The following is an 18,445-nucleotide window of genomic DNA, read 5'->3' on the forward strand; positions in this document are numbered from 1 at the left end:
AGTTACGCTCACATAGATCTCCTAACCGAACCAGAATTCTGAACAGTCCACCTCCGTATTAAGCACTGCATATTTGTGTGCACATTAGGTATAGAAGCCAAAATAATTTGAACGTAGTGACACAATTTGGAAGATAAACCGCTATTTTGTAACTTTATGGTTGGTAGGATTTCAGTACGCCAGAATGTAGCAGAGAAGGCTCAGATTTTCCAAACTCGACTCCTTAAAATTCTCTCCAAAGTTGAAAAATGATGATGTTTTGGATGATGTTTTGTTACGTTAACATTATTTATATTATACAGTGACTAACGACAACATCATGATCGATTGGCAATTGATAATATTGGGGAAAAGAACTTGAAAGTCTTCTGCTGAATTTATAAGTTACGTTAGGAAATTCTATACAACTTTCTTGTATTTCGTTTTCTCCAACATTCCCGCAAATATTACAAAGCACGTATACAAGTCTGTTCTCACCTGAGCTGCGAATTATGGCCAGTTTTCCAACGGCGATATTGTCACCAAAAATGTGTTAACCAATATTATTAAGTAACTCATGAATATGTCGATATTTTTAGAAAATTCATGCGAAGATGGTTCAGATGTAGGTGGATATATTCCGCATTCGTATACACATCACACTATACACAAGAACTATATTAACCACAATCCCTGCAAAATAAAACCACGCAATGATCTTGCAATATTTTTTTATTCGGCGTATTGTTACGTCGAATGAACAAATATATTCAATCACACTTATTTCACTAACAGCAAAGCATTGTTGAGTGGGTTAACGAAATTAGCTTAAATTTAATATTTCAAGATGAAAATGTAAATGGGGTTTAATTTTTCTGTTAATTTAGTGTAGCAGAAATCGCGAGAAGTGTCCTCGACACACGGTGTTGTTTTCAAAACTGTGAGAAACGGTAGGACTATACAAGTCTTATTTTGAGCGACAGTCGCACCGTTGATGTTTAACTTTTGATAAATACACCAGAGAGGAAGCCGATATTCAGAGACGGTGCTTAACAATTAGCCCGATTTTTGACACAAACGAATAGTATTATTAATATGTGTTACCACGCAGCACATGCTTACCATGGCATCCACTGATCTCGATATTTGCATCGCACAACGGCCGCAACATGGCCGCAACGCTTCTCGAACGCCTCTCGTGGACAAAATCTGCAACACTGCACTTTGGTGTGAACATAGGTATATGACATTCGAGCAGTGCATTCGAGTCACCTGACAAAGCACCTGATCTGAACAAAATATAAATTCGGATTCCGTTTGGATCATATTTTTATATCTTTTTGTAGGATACATCTATGTCATGAGTGTTTATCGTGATTTTTTCATGATTTTGACGTCTGTGGACTGGTCAATCGAAAATCTGTGAGAGAGTACCGAGACAGGGAATTCCAATCTCCACAGAAGAAACTGCGTGCTCCCATTGGGCGCTGCCGTTGTATCCTATAATATGATCGGTTCCTGGTGTCTTGATCTGTACCTCACTCTGATAGTTGCGCACCTCCGACGTGACATTGAAATCAGTGTTCGAGCAGAGATGAGTAGATCAGAGACCATCCGTCGGTTAACCTGTATTCAATAGTCTTTAAAATAGTGCAAGCAATAACCATACGTTCAATTTTTTACGGCCGCTAACGAGTGCCTCAGTGATCCGAATGTCGAAATTACGAACTGTAATTTTGGATCAATCTTCCGTAAAGATTCGGACAAGTTATTTCAAATTATGACATATTCGGACACTACTCATCCGAAGGAACGATATAATCAAAGCTTGAAGCCACATCAAGACCCGGTTTATATTATCAGGCCTACGGCTTAGAAATATATTACATAATTTATTAGTCATTACAAATAAATGCCGACAATATCATCGATGGGTTATCCGAGAGTTTGCATAAACTTATTTACAGGCAAACTTGAATTCAGCACTAGTTCATTATTGTTTAAAAATCATTACGATACATTAGGCCTCTCTCCGAAGGCTACACAAAATGACATCAAGAGTGCTTACTACAAACTGACCATGATTTACCATCCAGACAAAAATAAAAGCGAGGCAGCAAAACACAAGTTTCGCAAGATCACAGACGCATATGAAGTATTGGGAAGTTACAAATCGCGAAAAATGTACGACCGTGGAATGAGACCTGGTGCTGGTTCTAGGCGCATGGAAGAGAGAGATCCAGAAGAAGTGAAAAAAGAAGACGCCCAAACTCGCTTTTACAAGGCTAGAATGAACAGAAGCAAAATCGTCACTTCTGACGGTCGCTCTCCGATATACAACTTTGACGAATGGGCTAAAGCACATTATGGTTCGTTATTTACTCAAACTAGTGAAAGCAAAGTAAACTGTGAGCGTTTGCAAAGAGAGAAAGAGGACGACATTCGTCGATCGCAACAGGTTGCAATTACCATGCCACTTGGTATTCTATTTCTGTTTACCTTGGCATCTTTCTACACTTATCGGGATAGCATAAGTTATGATGTGAACCGAATCACTCATGATACAAAAGATTCACAGCCTTCTTCTTCTCCAGGAATCAACAGTAATAAGGAGAGCTCTCCCAACACTTGAATGGCTAAAAATGTAATTTTCAGCTTTAGATGAGATAGATTGTCAGCTGTTACTGAGTATTGTATATAGTAGAAATTTGTTTATAGTGTTTACGCTGCTGTTCAAATAAAAAATACTTTATTCAAATATCTGATTTGTTTTCAACATTCCTTTCATTCAAATATATTTATAATTTTTGTTTTTTTTTTCTTTTATCTCTTATGGTTGTTAAAACCAAGTTCGCATATCAAATAATAATAAATGGATCATCTATTCAAAATATACCTTTAAATATCGTACTGCACTTGTTAGTTAGCATTATGTCACGTAAGATAAAATTGCTTTACATTCAAAGGAAATATAGAAGTTGCTTTGCATTTAGAGGAAATATGGGAATTCCAGGAATATGTGCACAGGGCACCATTTATTACGAGAAAAGTTGGAAGAGATGAATAACAAAAAACGACCAAGTAAATTGCAAGAACTCTAATCAGCCAAAATTCATAAATATAACTAGTAAAACGTTATAATATTAGTTTAGTCTTATCAGTTATATGTATGTATTTATAGTCTGAGAAAACCATTATTGTAAAACTCCAGGTTGATTCTTTGTTCATCGTATTCTGCCTTAGGCTTGCTTCCCTATAGGTCTCTGAGTACTCAGATAATGATGACGTAAGTAAATCGCCACACGTTTTTGATCTATGCGTCAAAGCTCTTAGATTTTCAGCTATATGAAACTATCACATAACAATATCATTAAGCTTTGTAAATTTCACTTCGTCCAACACAGTGGACGGGTTTTTGAATCCCTGAGAAATAATTAAACTGTTATAGAATAATTCGGGATTATCAAACCATGTAGTGCAATTTACTACAAGTTGCTAGAATTTCAGTTTCTGATCAAAACATATGGTTTTTGTTCTTCATTATTAGAATATATCATGTTTACAAACCGCTTTTGTACTTCCAGAAAATGATAAATTATACAGAACTGATCATTTAAATGACATGAGGAGTGCCAGATACTTAAATGAATGGAATTTCATTAGTTCAGATGGTAATGCCACATGTTTTCTGTAAAATAAACCTAAACAAACAAAGCACTAAATTTTCAGAAGCTTGTATAAAATTTGAATGTATATTACAACAGTACTGCACCTATGAATCTTTGTTTATTGATAATTCACTGGCAATGTAGATTAAGATTCTTCTTAACCATGAATATTAATTAAGAGTTAATTATACCTGGCATTGAATTAAAAGGGCCGATATACTGGCGGAACAGGCATGGGCATTCCTATGACACCTGTAGGATATGGAACGGAAGGTCCCATCCCTGGGAAGTTGCCAGAGGTAGGATACCCTAAGATTCCAGAGGACGAAGGACAAGGCTTTAGCATTAGCTCCTTCATTTTGTCAACTTTCACTTTTCGCAAGTGCATCAGCTTACGGCGCGTCAAAAATTGCTCCAAAAATTCATCCACCTCCATTTCTTCATTCATAAACTTTCCTTGTATTTTCTGAAAACAGGAAAAGAAAACGATTGATTGGTATATCTCTAACTACTATTACATGACTAGGTAATAATCATATTTGTTAAATGCTCTCCAGATACACAAATGTATTTACCTCTGACTCTTCTTCGATTTCCGCTGCAGATGCTTGAAGTAGGGCCAAAGCTGTATCAACAGTCATCGTGCCGGACTGTTCCTCTGCAAAAGGTAACATTTAATGCCTATCTGAACCAATAATTAAAATTTATTAGGGACTATTCCTGAAGTGGATGCAAGAAGAATGCAGTGAAATATTTAACTCTTAATAAATTTGGTGATTAAAAATTGTTCTTTGTCAGTCAATGCCCGTAGCTGACATCACAATTTAATGCTCGTATGATTCAATGTTTTAGAACAACAGAAGGAAAAGTAACAGCAGAATTTCCAGTGTTGAAGACGAGACATACTCAGCTGATCTAGCTTTTCCATAACACTCGTACAGAGTCTGCTTCCCTTCTCGCTGAGTTCCCTTATTGCTTGTTTGCCTTCTTCTAATTTTGGTTTATTGGAAAGATTGAACTCTGCCATGGACCTATTACTAGCCAAAAGCATCTCCTTTTCAGTATCTTGATCCTTGAACTATAAGTAACACCTTAATTATACCATGGATTTCGCGCTGTTCCAACTAACAACAAAATACGATCACGAAAACCTAACCTGTTTGACATCTTTGACAATCTCCTCGAACTTGTCATCGTCGTTCAACAACTCTTTCAGCTCCTCGTTGTTTAAATGAGAGAGCAATCCTAATGTTGCCACTATGTCGGGCTCCTGATTGCACATTTTAGCAAAATAAATAAAATACTATAAAGCTGCTTTGCTAGTCAACTCTTTCCTGACACAACCTCTGACAAATGACAATCTGCACCTTGACCTGAAGCCTTTACGCCACTGAAGTATAGTGATAATGTGAGTGCTTCACGCATACTCAACCGCACGGGGATTTCCACAAGTAACTGACAAGCGATAGTCAAGCTGTCAAAATATGAATAGTGCGTCATTCAGGATGAACGAGATGTTCATCAATTTTTACCTGCTACTTTTGGTTAAAAAATAAAGACGAAAATATTTCCCATTGGTCCTACCCCTCTAATCTGCCGCCACTATTTTCAACAGAATACAGACTTTTATTATGTTCACAAACGAGAAATTTACAAACGAGAGTTCGAGAAATGACCCAACTATAAGTATATTGCTGAGATTGCATTACCGGTAAAAGTTCGAAATTTTATTTCTCTTTAAAGTATCTTAGTTCCTCGCAAGTTTCCTTTAAAAAACAGGTTATCAAAGTTTCGAATAATTTAACAAATTGAAGAAAGATCAAAATATTGTACACTTTTATCTAAATTGCAAATTGCGCGATCGTTGTTCAGTACATTTCATATAAGACTCAACAATGCTTATAATGAAGCATTCGTTGTTTTGTTCTAAAATGAATACGAAGGATTGCGTGGAGCTTTCCATTATCTGATATGGCTGTTAAGTTTTCGTCATTATTTGTGCACATAGTAAGCAGCTGTAAATGCAAAGTGTAGCATACAGTACTTCTAATTAAACAAACAAACCAAAGACTGTGAGCAAAGCAGACCACTGTACTTATTTGCAGCCAACTCTACGATAAAGCCGAACCAAAACTATTCTTTCAATTATTCAATTTTATTTTGCGTTTTTTTTTTTATATTTTGTACATTGCAATTATACAAAAAAGATTTTTATTGTTATGTATACTATTTAGTATAATGTTAGTGATTTGATAGGATAAATCAAGTAACAGTTGTTGGGAAAAAAAAAAAAAATAAATGCTTTAAAATTATCAAGGAAATCATATCTTGAGTAAGTTCAAAGCAGACATATCGTCACATAAATGATTAAATATGATCACCAATCTATCACGCTTTCGTTTTTTTATTTTTTATCACGTGTATAACTGGAAACAAAGACTGTATGTGATATGAAGATGAAATACATAATAGACCCTTGCTCAAAATGCCTAAAAATATGTATTATTAGACTGAGCGTTTTTTGTTTTCTATAATACCATTCCTTGAATTATTATAAATTTTTTTTCAATTGTAGAACACATTGTTAGATCACTCGATCACACAAGCTTGTAACTAATGTAAGCAACGCAATATAATGTTATGCCGTAGTTATTTACATTGCTCAAACTAATCTGAGTACTAGTTATTACATTCATGATATCAACTCATATAATAAAATGAATAGTGAGTAGAAACGCTTGGTGATCATATTAACACTTTAAACACACAGTAATGTCTACTTCGTACAGAATATCTTAAAAAATATATCATAGACAGTGTTTGAAAGGTTTTTAATCGTCAAGCTGTTTTGCCAATGTTTCATAATTATGGGGAATTTTAAAACTTAGATATCTTATTGATAAATTTTTATCGTAATATTTTGTTCTCTCCTAATTCATTAATCATGAAGATTTGATAATCCTGTACAAATTCAAAATCAGATAAGTTCAGCTTAGTTCAAAAAAAGTTCGTGTATGTTTTTAGTAACAATTCATTAATATATTCTCAATAATTGAATATTGGTTGCAAATAAATACAGCTTATTATAAACACATTGAATCACGTTTCCTAAATTTTTTTTTCTATGCTTTTTTTAAATCCCTTCTTTCCTTCTTTCCCCAATCACTCTTCAAATACACAGGCCACCAGTAGCTTTGCTTGAAGCCTGGGTCGCATAGTACAAGTGTAATGGCTCCATTGTACCAAGTAGAGCGACTGCCGACCGACATTATACTAGCACAACTGTTGATATTATCATTATTACTATTACTATTTTTTTTTAACTTAAATGCAGTCAACTGAAATGCGATTTCAGGCTTGTCTACGTAGTCACAGTTCTGCAAGCCTAACTCCACCCACCAAATAATACAAGTGATATTACATTGGCAGTAAAAGCTGTACAAAATAAAGACAAGAACTAAAGTTACTCGAAAAGTTGACAATTTCAGAATAATAATTACGGAGAAACGTCACGATACAATCTAGCTATTATTACATTTCAACAAATTATTAAAACCAGCGTCATTGTTTCTATGAACTTAGATTACAGTAGTACCGGTGCACCTCGAATTTATTCCGTCCTAGTGTCATATGTAATTTAGATTTAGAGAATAAACCTTTACATGTGGAAAATGGTGTAAGAATTTTTTGTCTTTAAGGAAGCAATTATTTTTTCATTAAAGAAGTTTACATGGTCAAGAAAATTGCAAGAATACTTTGGAATAGGTGTGAAGTAAATATGGTCACATAAATGAGTAAGAGAAAAACATCAACGAATGTAGGTAAATGTCTCAAATAACAGCAATAGAGAGCTCAAAACTTGATGGGTTGCGAAATTCTGTGATAATCTTGTTTATTTTAATGGGGTAACGAATGTACGCATTTGCACACAATTAATGTATACTATATCCTCTGAGCTTTGCTAATTTAGGACTTCATGAGTCTTTTCTTAATTTTATTAATTTCGGCAACACTAATTATCCACAAAAATGTATTGGCTATACGTATACTGTGAACACTGAAAATTTTAGTTTGCTTCACAAACAGCAGGTGATTGAATACTGTAGATACTTTGCAAATTGCGACGACGAATCAAACTTGTTCTATTGTAACTGAAAAGTAGTATAATAACGAGATAAAAAGTGTTGCATGAAAAATATTCGCAGTTATTCTACAAATGCCTAATAACGAACCACAATCGTGAGATAGATTTCATTTTGGTAGGATGAGGACTGTTCCTATAAAACAACAATGCTTAGTTGTGATAAGTTTTAATTTACAGGATGCCAATTTACGACTCGCAATGCATATTATAAGTAGTAATAATGTAGTATTATAATACAACTTCACTCGGATAAAAACACACATATTCGCCTAGCACATTTATTTCACTAAAACCCTGCCGCAACGACACTATTTTATGCAATTAATATTCAAAATTCATACACCAAATCTCGATAGTGTATTCTAAATAATTACGTTCATGAAATATGCAAATCAGATTCAGTATTTTGTTACACTACTTCTTAGTGTAATGTACTACTTTAGATTACATTGACAATGGTAGTTAAGGTGGCGTGTGATTGGGCGCAAATCACCATATTTAGCCTAGTATTTTGCAGCCCCACTTCACAAACTCTATATAGTATCTAAATGGAACGCGACATTGGTCCTGAGTTTGCTCGTTACTTCAATTTTGTGTCCTGCACTCGATCTCACAACACCCCAAGTAGCACCTACACTCGACGTCTGCGACTGTTAAATATAATTATTTATCTATTCACTCACCAATTTAACTCACTGACAGATTCATTTTTTATTAGGCGTTCACAGATTCGGGAGTTGCAAATATTGAGTCTATGCTTTGTTAGTATTGAAATGAATGTTGATACAATAGAAAACAGTTGAAGGGTTCATAATCTCAAATCAAAGCAAAATTTAAAGGTAACGCAAAAGAGAATGGAACCCGGAATGGCATTCATGCAGTGCGTGTATGATAGGTACATAAGATGTCATTTAATGTGTAATGAATCGCAGTTCAATTTGGCAATGAGTATGTTACAAAATAACTTCATATTACAACTTTAGTCTTCTGGCTTTGATTCGATTTTATTCATTTATTTCTGTGATATTATACCATTTAATACTTCACACAGTGGGATTATTATCCTCCAATTTTCTCTGATTTTGACCTAAAATTTAAATACAATCACCCCTTTTTCAAGTGATATCCAGTATAAAAAATTTACATTTCAAATTTACATTAACAGGTTTTTTTCAATCAGACTTCTAGTTGATAAATTTAAGGCATTACTAGATTCACGATGTTTAACCCAATTTAGATTTGCAGAACTCAGGTACAGCTTTATTTGTCAGTAAGTACAACTAAACATTTTATTGACGCAAAGTTCAGTATGATTTCTGGCTATAACACTGACATATTATAATGTTCAAGCTTGATTTTGATTAGCAAAATTATTCGAATGAAAAATTTATTTGATACGTTTTTTTTTCTTTTTTTTTTTTTGTAACTGAATTCTTTTTATGGAGAAAAACCTTGCATTCTAATAATTTTCGAATCCAATTCTCCAACCCAATAATTCATTTCGTTCAATTTTCATACAGACTATTGTACAAACTGATACTAATAGTGAATTAACAAATGCTGTACAGCGATACTTTCATCAACCATCATAATAAAGAGGGTAATACATACCACGAAGAGTACTGGACCCATTTGAAAAACTTTACTAAATTACTGTATCTCCATATAATTATTGCGAAATATAAAAAATACTGCTGCAGACTTGCAAAGTATTAATCTTACTATATTCACCCTATTATAAGATTTTCGAATTAATGAGAGAAAATTAGAAATAGAGAAAAAACCCCACAACGAAAACAAAAGAATCAGTAGAAACGTCACTCGTTGCTTCCAGAATGAGAACATTCATTAACCATCATTGGACCATTGAAGGACTCGTATAAAATGAATAGTCCAATATTACTTATGGCATGGTACTTCCACGTTACTGATGCACGCATACGGGTATACTACGAACAATTACAGATATCAAACGCACGAGAAAACGAAAACCTACCGATCATACTATTATGCAAAAATCATTCATTTTATTCTTATTCTTATTATTATTATTATATTTTTTTCATCATTTATTACTCTTAGACTTAATCTCGTAGAATTACTAAGAACTCCGATACACGAAATAGCGTCGGCGAGCAGGCATTCACATCTTACCCACAACAAGAACTCAATTTCATCTCGAATCCTATAACAGACAAACAAACAATCACCTCGTCTTAGCTTACCTCGTTAAAGGTATAATATTTTACACTTCTTGGCTCTGTTTAAGTATATAATATGTATCTGGGCGGTGGTGGGGGTGGCTGCAGATAAAAGGATACAGACGTATCTACAGCAGAGCACATTTCGATCAGATTTGTTGGGGTACAGTAGGGGCTGCGGGTGATTCAGTCCTGCATCTCCTCGGGCATCTCGTGAGGATTGAGGATACCCGGCACTGCCATTTGCTGTCGTCTCTTAACTCTCTGCGCATTTCGTAGGGCCGTTTCCCGCTCTTCCAAGTACAAATCTGTGTCATCTTCACCCGTGTATTCCTGCACACAAAAAATCAATCGGCATTATAATTAGCCAAAATAACGTTTGTCATTACCGCACAAATGACTAGAGCTTCAAGGCTATATTTTAAATATCCTAAACAATAAAGAGTAGGTATTTATATGTCAAAACATTCAATACTTACTCGAATTTGAACGAGGAAGTCCCTAAGATGCTCCTTAAATGCAGGTATGTCTTGGTCAAGATTAAATAGGCCCTGCACCGTGATCTTTATCTGATTATCACTTAGATGTGGAAATGCGGCTCTTAATAAACTTGCTACAAATTCTTGAACATATAACGTATTATCTGGTACAGGTCCTAGTGGCACTTGAATCCTTCCTAATTCTACTAACGTAAACATGTACGCCAGAATCGTTGCATGCATCGTCAAACCTAAGTTAAAATAATTCGCAATTACTACACAGTGTACACACTGTAACAAATATTTATTCAAACGTTACAGATTTTTTTACCGTAAGTAAATACTTCGAATTTTTTAAATTTCTTCAACACTAAGTACTTACCAGCTGTGTGCGAGGTGTCTGTTACGACACTGAATATGTGTTGTAGAATGTCAGTAAAGTATGTTTGATAAAAACTCTGTGCTGCTTGATTATGCATCTCAAGGTTTTGTATGAGCTGATAAAGTATTTGTAGTCCAGTATCTGCGACATTTCTCATTGTATGCTTAAATGCCCAAATAATGGAGTCAAGAACCAGCTTGAACTGAGCTGGAGGGATTGACAGGAATGCAGGGAAACAGTGGCTATTCACTGCCTGTGGACGATAAAATATGGAAGATTAAAAGCATTGTACAGAACAAGACTATCATATATGGGAAATTTATAAAATAGTTTCTTAGTTTTTTTCCAACGGGTATTCTTATACAAAGAAACTGAAAATTCAATTACTCAAATGAGAAACGTTACCTGCAGTAATAGGAAGAAGTTTGTTCGGTGTTCAGGGAATTCTTCGAAGTCTTTATTAATCATTTCAAGAGTGCATTCGAAAACAGCGTCAAAAATTTTGGGTACTTCGCTTGTGATGTGCGCCTCTAATTTGTTGACAATAGTAGCCATTGCACCCAGTACTTCGGGCTCCCGAGCACAGTGCACATTTGTCTTCTGATAATCAAGCAAGACTGCGTCCAATAATGGAGGTATGAAATTTTCCAAAACCTGTTCAACAAATTTATTAAATTTTTATTACAGCCAACGTCAATATGTGAATAGTTTTCGAATTGAATAAAGAGAACCAGGCAGGTAGTGAATTGAACTGAGGGCGTACATAGAATACTCATATGAATGCCAACTCTAATCACAGGTACATCACAGAATCTAAAAATGATTAAAATCACTACACTGATTAGTAACTGTTGTATTCAACATATGCTTTGAAAAATGTTACTAATTAGATTGGACTCTACTCTCTGGCTTAGAATACAACGAGTAAAGAATCAAATTGAGTCACTCCGTAAAATGCTTTCTATGAATAAGTAATGAGGGAGGAGTGTTTCAAAAAATAAAAACTCACCATTTGATGATCGTTTGATCTGCTGACCCAATCTGAGATTAATTTTAACGTTTCCTTTTTGACAACTCTCATACTTTTGATCAACGGCTGTTTCATAACCATTTCTCCATTTAAAGCTATTGCTGCAGTTATGTTTTCACTCATAACCTGGAATATTAAATTCACGTTCAGTAGGATAAGAAAAATAACAATACTGAGAGCTGTAGAAACACATATATGTATAATTTTAATCAACCATAGACGTTGTAAGTATTTGAAAATATCAATTTATTAAAATTACAAAAATGGCTATCAACTTCATTCATTGTCGACTTATTACATATTCACAATGCTACTCCACAGTTAGTTCTAGTTTTTTTGTTCGTAATTTTGTAATAAAAAAAATTGCTTACCTTGTAAACATTTAACATATCTAAATATATTCTTCCTAGCTGCATGACGTAAGGATGTCCGAGAGCTTTGCAAGCTCGAACGTTTGTTTTTAGGATGCTAGCAAGCTGCTTGACAGCTTCTTGATTCTTCAATATATCGACATTCTAAAAAAAAATCCGAAGTGATGAGTATTAGTATTTTATGTAGATTATTTCACTTTTCCTACTTCTGCAATTGAATAAATCATACAGACAGTTTTGCTAATTACCTTTGATGCTTGACTAATTATGTCATCCCAAACTTGATTAGGCAAAAGCATATATTTCTCTATAAGCTGTTCCTGTACACATGTATCAACTTGAGCACTAATCATGTAGCCAACTGCCTCGTAAAACGTGTGCACCTGTACAAAAAAAAAAAAAAAATTTCGACCGTGAAACACAAGTTTTAAGGGGTTCTGTTTCAAATAAATAGTGAATTCAAGATTTCATTAGTGAATAATACTTCATTTTTGCTTGAACTAACTCGAGTTACGGATCTCCTGAATAATTATAATATCAAGATTTCTTTTTGAACAAACTCAAATCAGAAAATTTAAAACGCAACGTTTTAGGCGGTTTGATCAAATATACTGGTGGGTAAAAAGATTGGCATTACCTGCTGGGTTTGTAGATCGCAAATAATACTGCTGATCGTAGACAGTATTTCTTCGATAAATGGCATAGCTTCGCCAACCTGAATAGTTACGAAATGTCTTCTGCACTTCAATGCTATTTTGATAAAAGTATCACAGGCCATATCTTGTACTCCATCGTGTGTTTCTATAGGGGATAAAATGGCATAGAAAATTACATTAATGAGATACTGAAGTGGAGTTGTATTTACAACGGATAAGCTCAATAGTTACATGTAGACGGAGCTAATACATAAAATAAAAAATGCATCTCTCACCATGCATGAATTCGAATAGCTTATTGACAACAGTCTTCAGAAATTTCCAATGGGCTCTCAAAAATCTTGGATATTGGCCCACAACGTACATAATGTTACTTGCAATGATTGCTTTGTTATCTTTGCCTTTCTTCTGCTCGCACAATCCAAGCAAGTCCTTGATTACCGTTACTAAGAATCGTTTTTCATCCTCCTCGTGCATCGCACCTGAGATACTCCCAATTGCCCAGCATAACTATACCAGGAAAATAATAGTTACATCTGTCATACCGTAATCCATTTCTTGTTAAGTATATTCGATTCTCATCAACAATGCTAAGTTACCAAAAATTCAAAGCACAAACTCATAATTTATTTACTTTTTGGCATAATAGTACATGCACTTTCAGCGCTTACAGTCTAAAATAAATGCTATTAAATTCGAGCTTACGGTATTGAGATTCTTCCAAGACCACTCCGTACCATTGACTTGGTTCTGTAATTTTTCGGTCATAACTCTCTCTGTGTCAACATAGTCGAGATGCGTTAGATAAACTAAGGTCTCCCTCATGTTTTTGTAGAGGTTGATTGAGTCAGTATCTTTCATGAATTCTCTGACGACTTCGCCATTTTCGTTTTCCACTACCAATACTTCTTCAGGCTTAGCCATTCGACTGATCATAATATACCGAACCTTGGTCAGCACAGGGAAATAAAATAGCCTTCGTGGTGGTATGGCTAAATTATTTTTATTTACGAACAAAGGCGATGGCGTAGTGAATGGGTTTTCTCTGTACAAATCGGCAGCCAGTCCATTCCAATATTCCAAACATATTTTGAATATCTCAACTTCTTCGACTTCGGAAATCAGCACAAGGTAATGAAGAGCTTTTAAAAGTGTTTCATTCAGTTGCTTTTTTTCAACAAGCGGCCCATGTTCTTTTAGATATGTGCACAGAAACATCGCCAAGTTCTGAATGAAATTCTGTTCTTGGTCCTGTCCTACAGCATACGCATCACGGATATTCGTTTCAAGTGAAAGCATTTGCTCCAATTGCTGCATTGTGTTAGCGAACAAAACCACAAACATCTCGTCGTAGCTTGTTACTGTGACTGCAGCTATTTCAGTTAAACACTTTAATGTAACATTACGAAATATCGGCACGTTCAAAAACTGAAAACAAAATTACTACTTAGTTTTCCAGTTCTGCAAATGCTAATAAACAAATTTTGAGACTGAAAAAGATACATTTTTTCTAATTTTCATTGTGGATTGGAATGTTCAAAAGGGTTTCTACTCTGAAATTTTTATCTTTGAAGTAGAGTTTCATTTAAATTTTGAGTGTTACATCTCACATAAACATGTTCAACTGTTAGAAATTAGAAAATTAATAAAAATGCTATGTACCAAGTGAAGCATATTAAATCATGAGTATAATATTCCGAGTTACAGTATTGTTTCAAGTGAATTGAGGAAAGTTCCTTCAAGGGGAAGTTTGCTTACATTTATTATGATAAAACACGAATTGCCACTTTTCGTAGCACAATAAATTGAAAATTCTGTTAGAACATGAAAATTTGGCTACCTTGAAAACTAGGGTGTTGATCAACTTGGTTTCAAATATGTATCCAAGTGGAATCCAGTTGAGGAATCTGAGAAGAGTTTCGAGGGTAACAGCAACTAGAGGAACATTCTGTGAGTTGTCCATGACAAATTGACAAAGCTGGAATATTTGAGAGAACTCGCTACACATTGTATCCTTCAAGTGCTTAGCCTTTGTCTGCGTCATCTGACCACTTGAAAAGTCAAACACTTCTTCGCTGAGAAGTTTCAGAATAGCCATATTATTCTGACATAAGCTTTCGTTGGTTTTACTGGCACCCACAATGTCACCTATGAAGGATTCCCAGTTCTTTGGCCATTCTCGTTTTAGAACCTAAACATCAGCATCACGTGTTAAATAGTGATAATAAGTATTCCCGCAAAGAAAACAGTTTTCTTTTATTTTATTTTTTTTCAATTATTACCTGCACAAGGATCATATTCAGCTTGTTTAAGTAGACCTTAGAGGCCTCCATTGTTTCCAGGTCGCTACTAGTTTTGATGATCAACCCGACAATATACTTTTTAATACCCTCACATTGATTCCTTGGTAGAACTTTCCACCGTGTCTTGATAACCTGCTCTAAGATCTGTAGTGCGTAGTACTTTGTTTGTTGATTCTAAAGAATTAATGAAAAAGTTAGACGCATTCCTGTTTCATTCACATACTCTGTTCATTCAAGATTCTTTATTTCGGAGAGAAAAATGAACATCATAATGACCATTTTTTTTTTTTAAATCACTGTGAAATTGACATGATCATACTAAACTTTCAGAGTTTTGAGGTTTTTCAGAACTCGTAATTTAATTCTATCTTGATTCAACTGTTTCAAGATTGAAATTTTATACAAATTGTTAGAACCACTGAAAAAAATTAGATGCTGAAGGTTTCCACTTTTATTCTGAAGTTTACTTATTCCAAAATGTTAACTTTAGTGAGAACTATTAATTCTGTGCAGCTGAACTTTTTTCTTTGTCTAAAATAAATTCCAACTATCCAAAAAAAATAAATTGATACTCTTCTTACTTTCTGGTCTATAGAATTTCGCAATCAATTTTAAATTTTCGAAATCACCAACTTAAATGGCTAACTATAATAATTTGATATTTTTCTTTGTTGCAATACAATGAAAAATTGAAGGGAATTATTTTTATTTGGTAATTGATGTCAAATAGACCAAAAAGGCAACGGTGCTAAATTTGGTGTGAATAACTTTCAGCTAAGAGTTACAGAATTAACCAAATCATTTATGGTGATGCTAGTGGAAGGCATGACCATGTCTCTCTACATTGACGGCTGTTGATTATGAAATGATTACTTGAATAAAAAGATTTTCACACTTTTCATTCAATGGTCAAAGTTTTCTCTACAATTGGCATAACTCACCTGTGAGTATTCTAAGATGGTGTCAACTCGTGTCCACGCATCTGGATGTTCTTTGAGGGTGGTTAGCACTTCCTGAGCAACACGCTGTTGTTCACCAACCCCAGTATACATGCATCCGACTATATTATCCAGGAGCGTGATGTCCAGCTTTTGGTTGAAGTCCAATAACTTGGACGCTTGCTCTGCAAGTGTCGCCATTGCACTCACTTATTACCCTTGCTTTCACACACTCAATCTGCACACAAAAAAAATATCATTATTTGCATTGTTACTTGTAATGCGTCAACAGTGATGAGCCTGCACTACGACTCTAGTAAATATTTTAGTTTAGAGGTTGCTGCTGATCAAATAGAGACTAACAGTTGCATGTAAACAGTAGAATTGTGGTAACTAAATTTTAATGAATACTGATAACTTATAATCATAACATTCTAAACAAACAATATTTCCTAGGCAATCTTATTTACATATGGGTACCTAAAAACAAAGTGCCCAACTGAGGGACTAATTTTTTCGAGTTTCTTTTTACCTAACATAATTTTTAAGCATAGCTCGTGCAGTGTAGAAAGACACAAAAACTCAGGTTTTAGAATATATGTGAAAATTTGCGAATTATGATAAATCCGGAAGCATATGGTCTGACAACGTAATTTCAGCTTGATAGAATAAATAAACAAAAATTACAATGTAAAAATGTTCATTGACCGCTATAGAATACGTTGTTCCCAAGTTGTTTCGGTGTGCACTTAAACAGCGTTTGTTAGCAAATTTGATAACTGATCAATATTTGCCATGAAGTATGATGCACTTGCGGTTCAATCATTACAATTTCAATAATATTGAAATATGAGACTACATGGAAAGATTCCAAAGTGCTTAAGAACAAAATAAGCAAAAGAAAAATAATGAAAACATCATTAACTTTCGAATTGATTTCTCAATGATTAATTAAAATTAGATATCAAAGTTTAAGCACATGCCCCGACATGTGTAATCACGTATGTTTGTTTATTCAATGAGGACAATACATTACTTGTTTTTAGATTAAATTTCAACGCAACAACTCTCAATCTAAGAACATTTTCATTTACTGATACAAGATTTAAAAATTTGTAAGTACGATGCTTGGTGCACCTAGTTTCCATCCAATTTTTGATACCGATAGCATCGAAATTGATCTTGCTAAGGAAACATGCCCAAAAAGTCACTGAAATTCTGAAATCTGAATCTCAAAGAACCTTCAAAAAAGATGCATCCATTATTCTAAACTTCATGCCATACATAATGGGATGGTGCTTGATGTATACTTTGTCTATTCAGAAGAGAGTTGGGAAGGGGAGGGAGGGGAGGGGGGATCATGTGCCATGATTAATTTGGGGATAAATAAATTTTCCGAACAAATGTTGAGAATTCAAGGAGCCCGATTCCTCCACGTGCCGAAAAAACGGAAAAAACCAAAAATGCTAGGAAGCGTGCCGCAGGGGAGGTCACCGCACTGCGACCGACCGAACAACCGACCTAACCTACATCTGACAATCGCAAACAAGGTTATGTGAATTTCGGATTTTGAAATATAGTGTAATATTTAGAGTGGAATCGGATGAGTAGAGGAAACGATACTAACATAATGAGACTCGACGACGACTACCGGAGTTAGGTTAAATAGTGTAAATTCGGTCGTCCAGGAAGCCCGGCTGCCGTTTTTCCATTGCGTCGTTGCCCGTTGGGCGAAGGTGATTTGAGATTGAAGGTTTTGACCTACCGTATAAACTCTTTCATACAGCTTCCCGTCCCCGGGGTAAAAAAAAGGACGTTTTATTTTCTTTCTCTCGCCAGTCGTTACGTTTCAGAGTAATTAACCACAAGCACAAAAGGGCTAAACACACAAGTCGACGATTCCCGCGCGCTACACACTTCTCGCTCCTCGTTCCACACACTCGCAGTTTCGCTCTTTCTCACTCATTTCTCCAACTCTCTACTTTCTCTCTCTTCCACTATCAGAATCAAATACACTAAAATAATATACCCACCGAGGCCGATGTACGTCAAACCTACTTTCCCCAGGTTTCATGCGAATTTCATGTGATTTTTTCCACCGATAATACGAGCAAACCCGTCAACTATGTCGTCGCGAAACCCAACCTAAAGATTTTCGAAAATAATAACAAGATGGCCGAAAATTTTACGCGACAAATGCGGAGAAACAACGTTCACCATTGGTAGGCTACACCAATTTCGACCAATCCTCAATCGCATAAACGATAGTTTAGTATGACGTCAGTGGACGTCAC

At 34.9% G+C, this 18,445-nt stretch overlaps 3 protein-coding genes across 4 annotated transcripts; 1 reads left to right on the top strand and 2 right to left on the bottom strand.

Annotated features, from left to right (window-relative positions):
• Positions 1-1,260: 1,260 nt before the first annotated feature.
• On the top strand, positions 1,261-2,739 carry LOC107227119 (dnaJ homolog subfamily C member 30, mitochondrial). Its single transcript, XM_015668168.2, has one exon. It carries the CDS (start codon positions 1,892-1,894, stop codon positions 2,609-2,611), a length of 720 nt encoding a protein of 239 aa, XP_015523654.1. The 5' UTR covers positions 1,261-1,891; the 3' UTR covers positions 2,612-2,739.
• Positions 2,712-5,041, bottom strand: LOC107227155 (vacuolar protein sorting-associated protein 37B). The gene is made up of 4 exons (XM_015668210.2): positions 4,804-5,041; positions 4,554-4,725; positions 4,223-4,305; positions 2,712-4,113 (listed from the first exon to the last, which is right to left on the bottom strand). The coding sequence occupies exons 1-4, from the start codon at positions 4,927-4,929 to the stop codon at positions 3,850-3,852; spliced, it is 645 nt and encodes a 214-aa protein (XP_015523696.1). The 5' UTR covers positions 4,930-5,041; the 3' UTR covers positions 2,712-3,849.
• A 994-nt stretch (positions 5,042-6,035) lies between these two features.
• On the bottom strand, positions 6,036-18,321 carry LOC107227148 (exportin-1). 2 transcript variants are annotated; one of them, XM_015668200.2, is made up of 14 exons: positions 18,185-18,321; positions 16,155-16,389; positions 15,193-15,387; positions 14,751-15,101; positions 13,616-14,338; positions 13,186-13,420; positions 12,892-13,055; positions 12,503-12,637; positions 12,255-12,398; positions 11,863-12,009; positions 11,259-11,507; positions 10,854-11,106; positions 10,472-10,722; positions 6,036-10,325 (listed from the first exon to the last, which is right to left on the bottom strand). In XM_015668200.2, the coding sequence occupies exons 2-14, from the start codon at positions 16,350-16,352 to the stop codon at positions 10,179-10,181; spliced, it is 3,192 nt and encodes a 1,063-aa protein (XP_015523686.1). In that variant the 5' UTR covers positions 16,353-16,389; positions 18,185-18,321; the 3' UTR covers positions 6,036-10,178. The 2 variants fall into 2 exon arrangements, with proteins under 2 accessions (XP_015523686.1, XP_015523687.1); XM_015668201.2 differs by lacking the exon at positions 18,185-18,321 and adding an exon at positions 17,917-18,167.
• Positions 18,322-18,445: the final 124 nt, after the last annotated feature.

This window comes from Neodiprion lecontei, chromosome 3, assembly GCF_021901455.1.
Source record: "Neodiprion lecontei isolate iyNeoLeco1 chromosome 3, iyNeoLeco1.1, whole genome shotgun sequence".
NCBI lineage: Eukaryota > Metazoa > Arthropoda > Insecta > Hymenoptera > Diprionidae > Neodiprion > Neodiprion lecontei.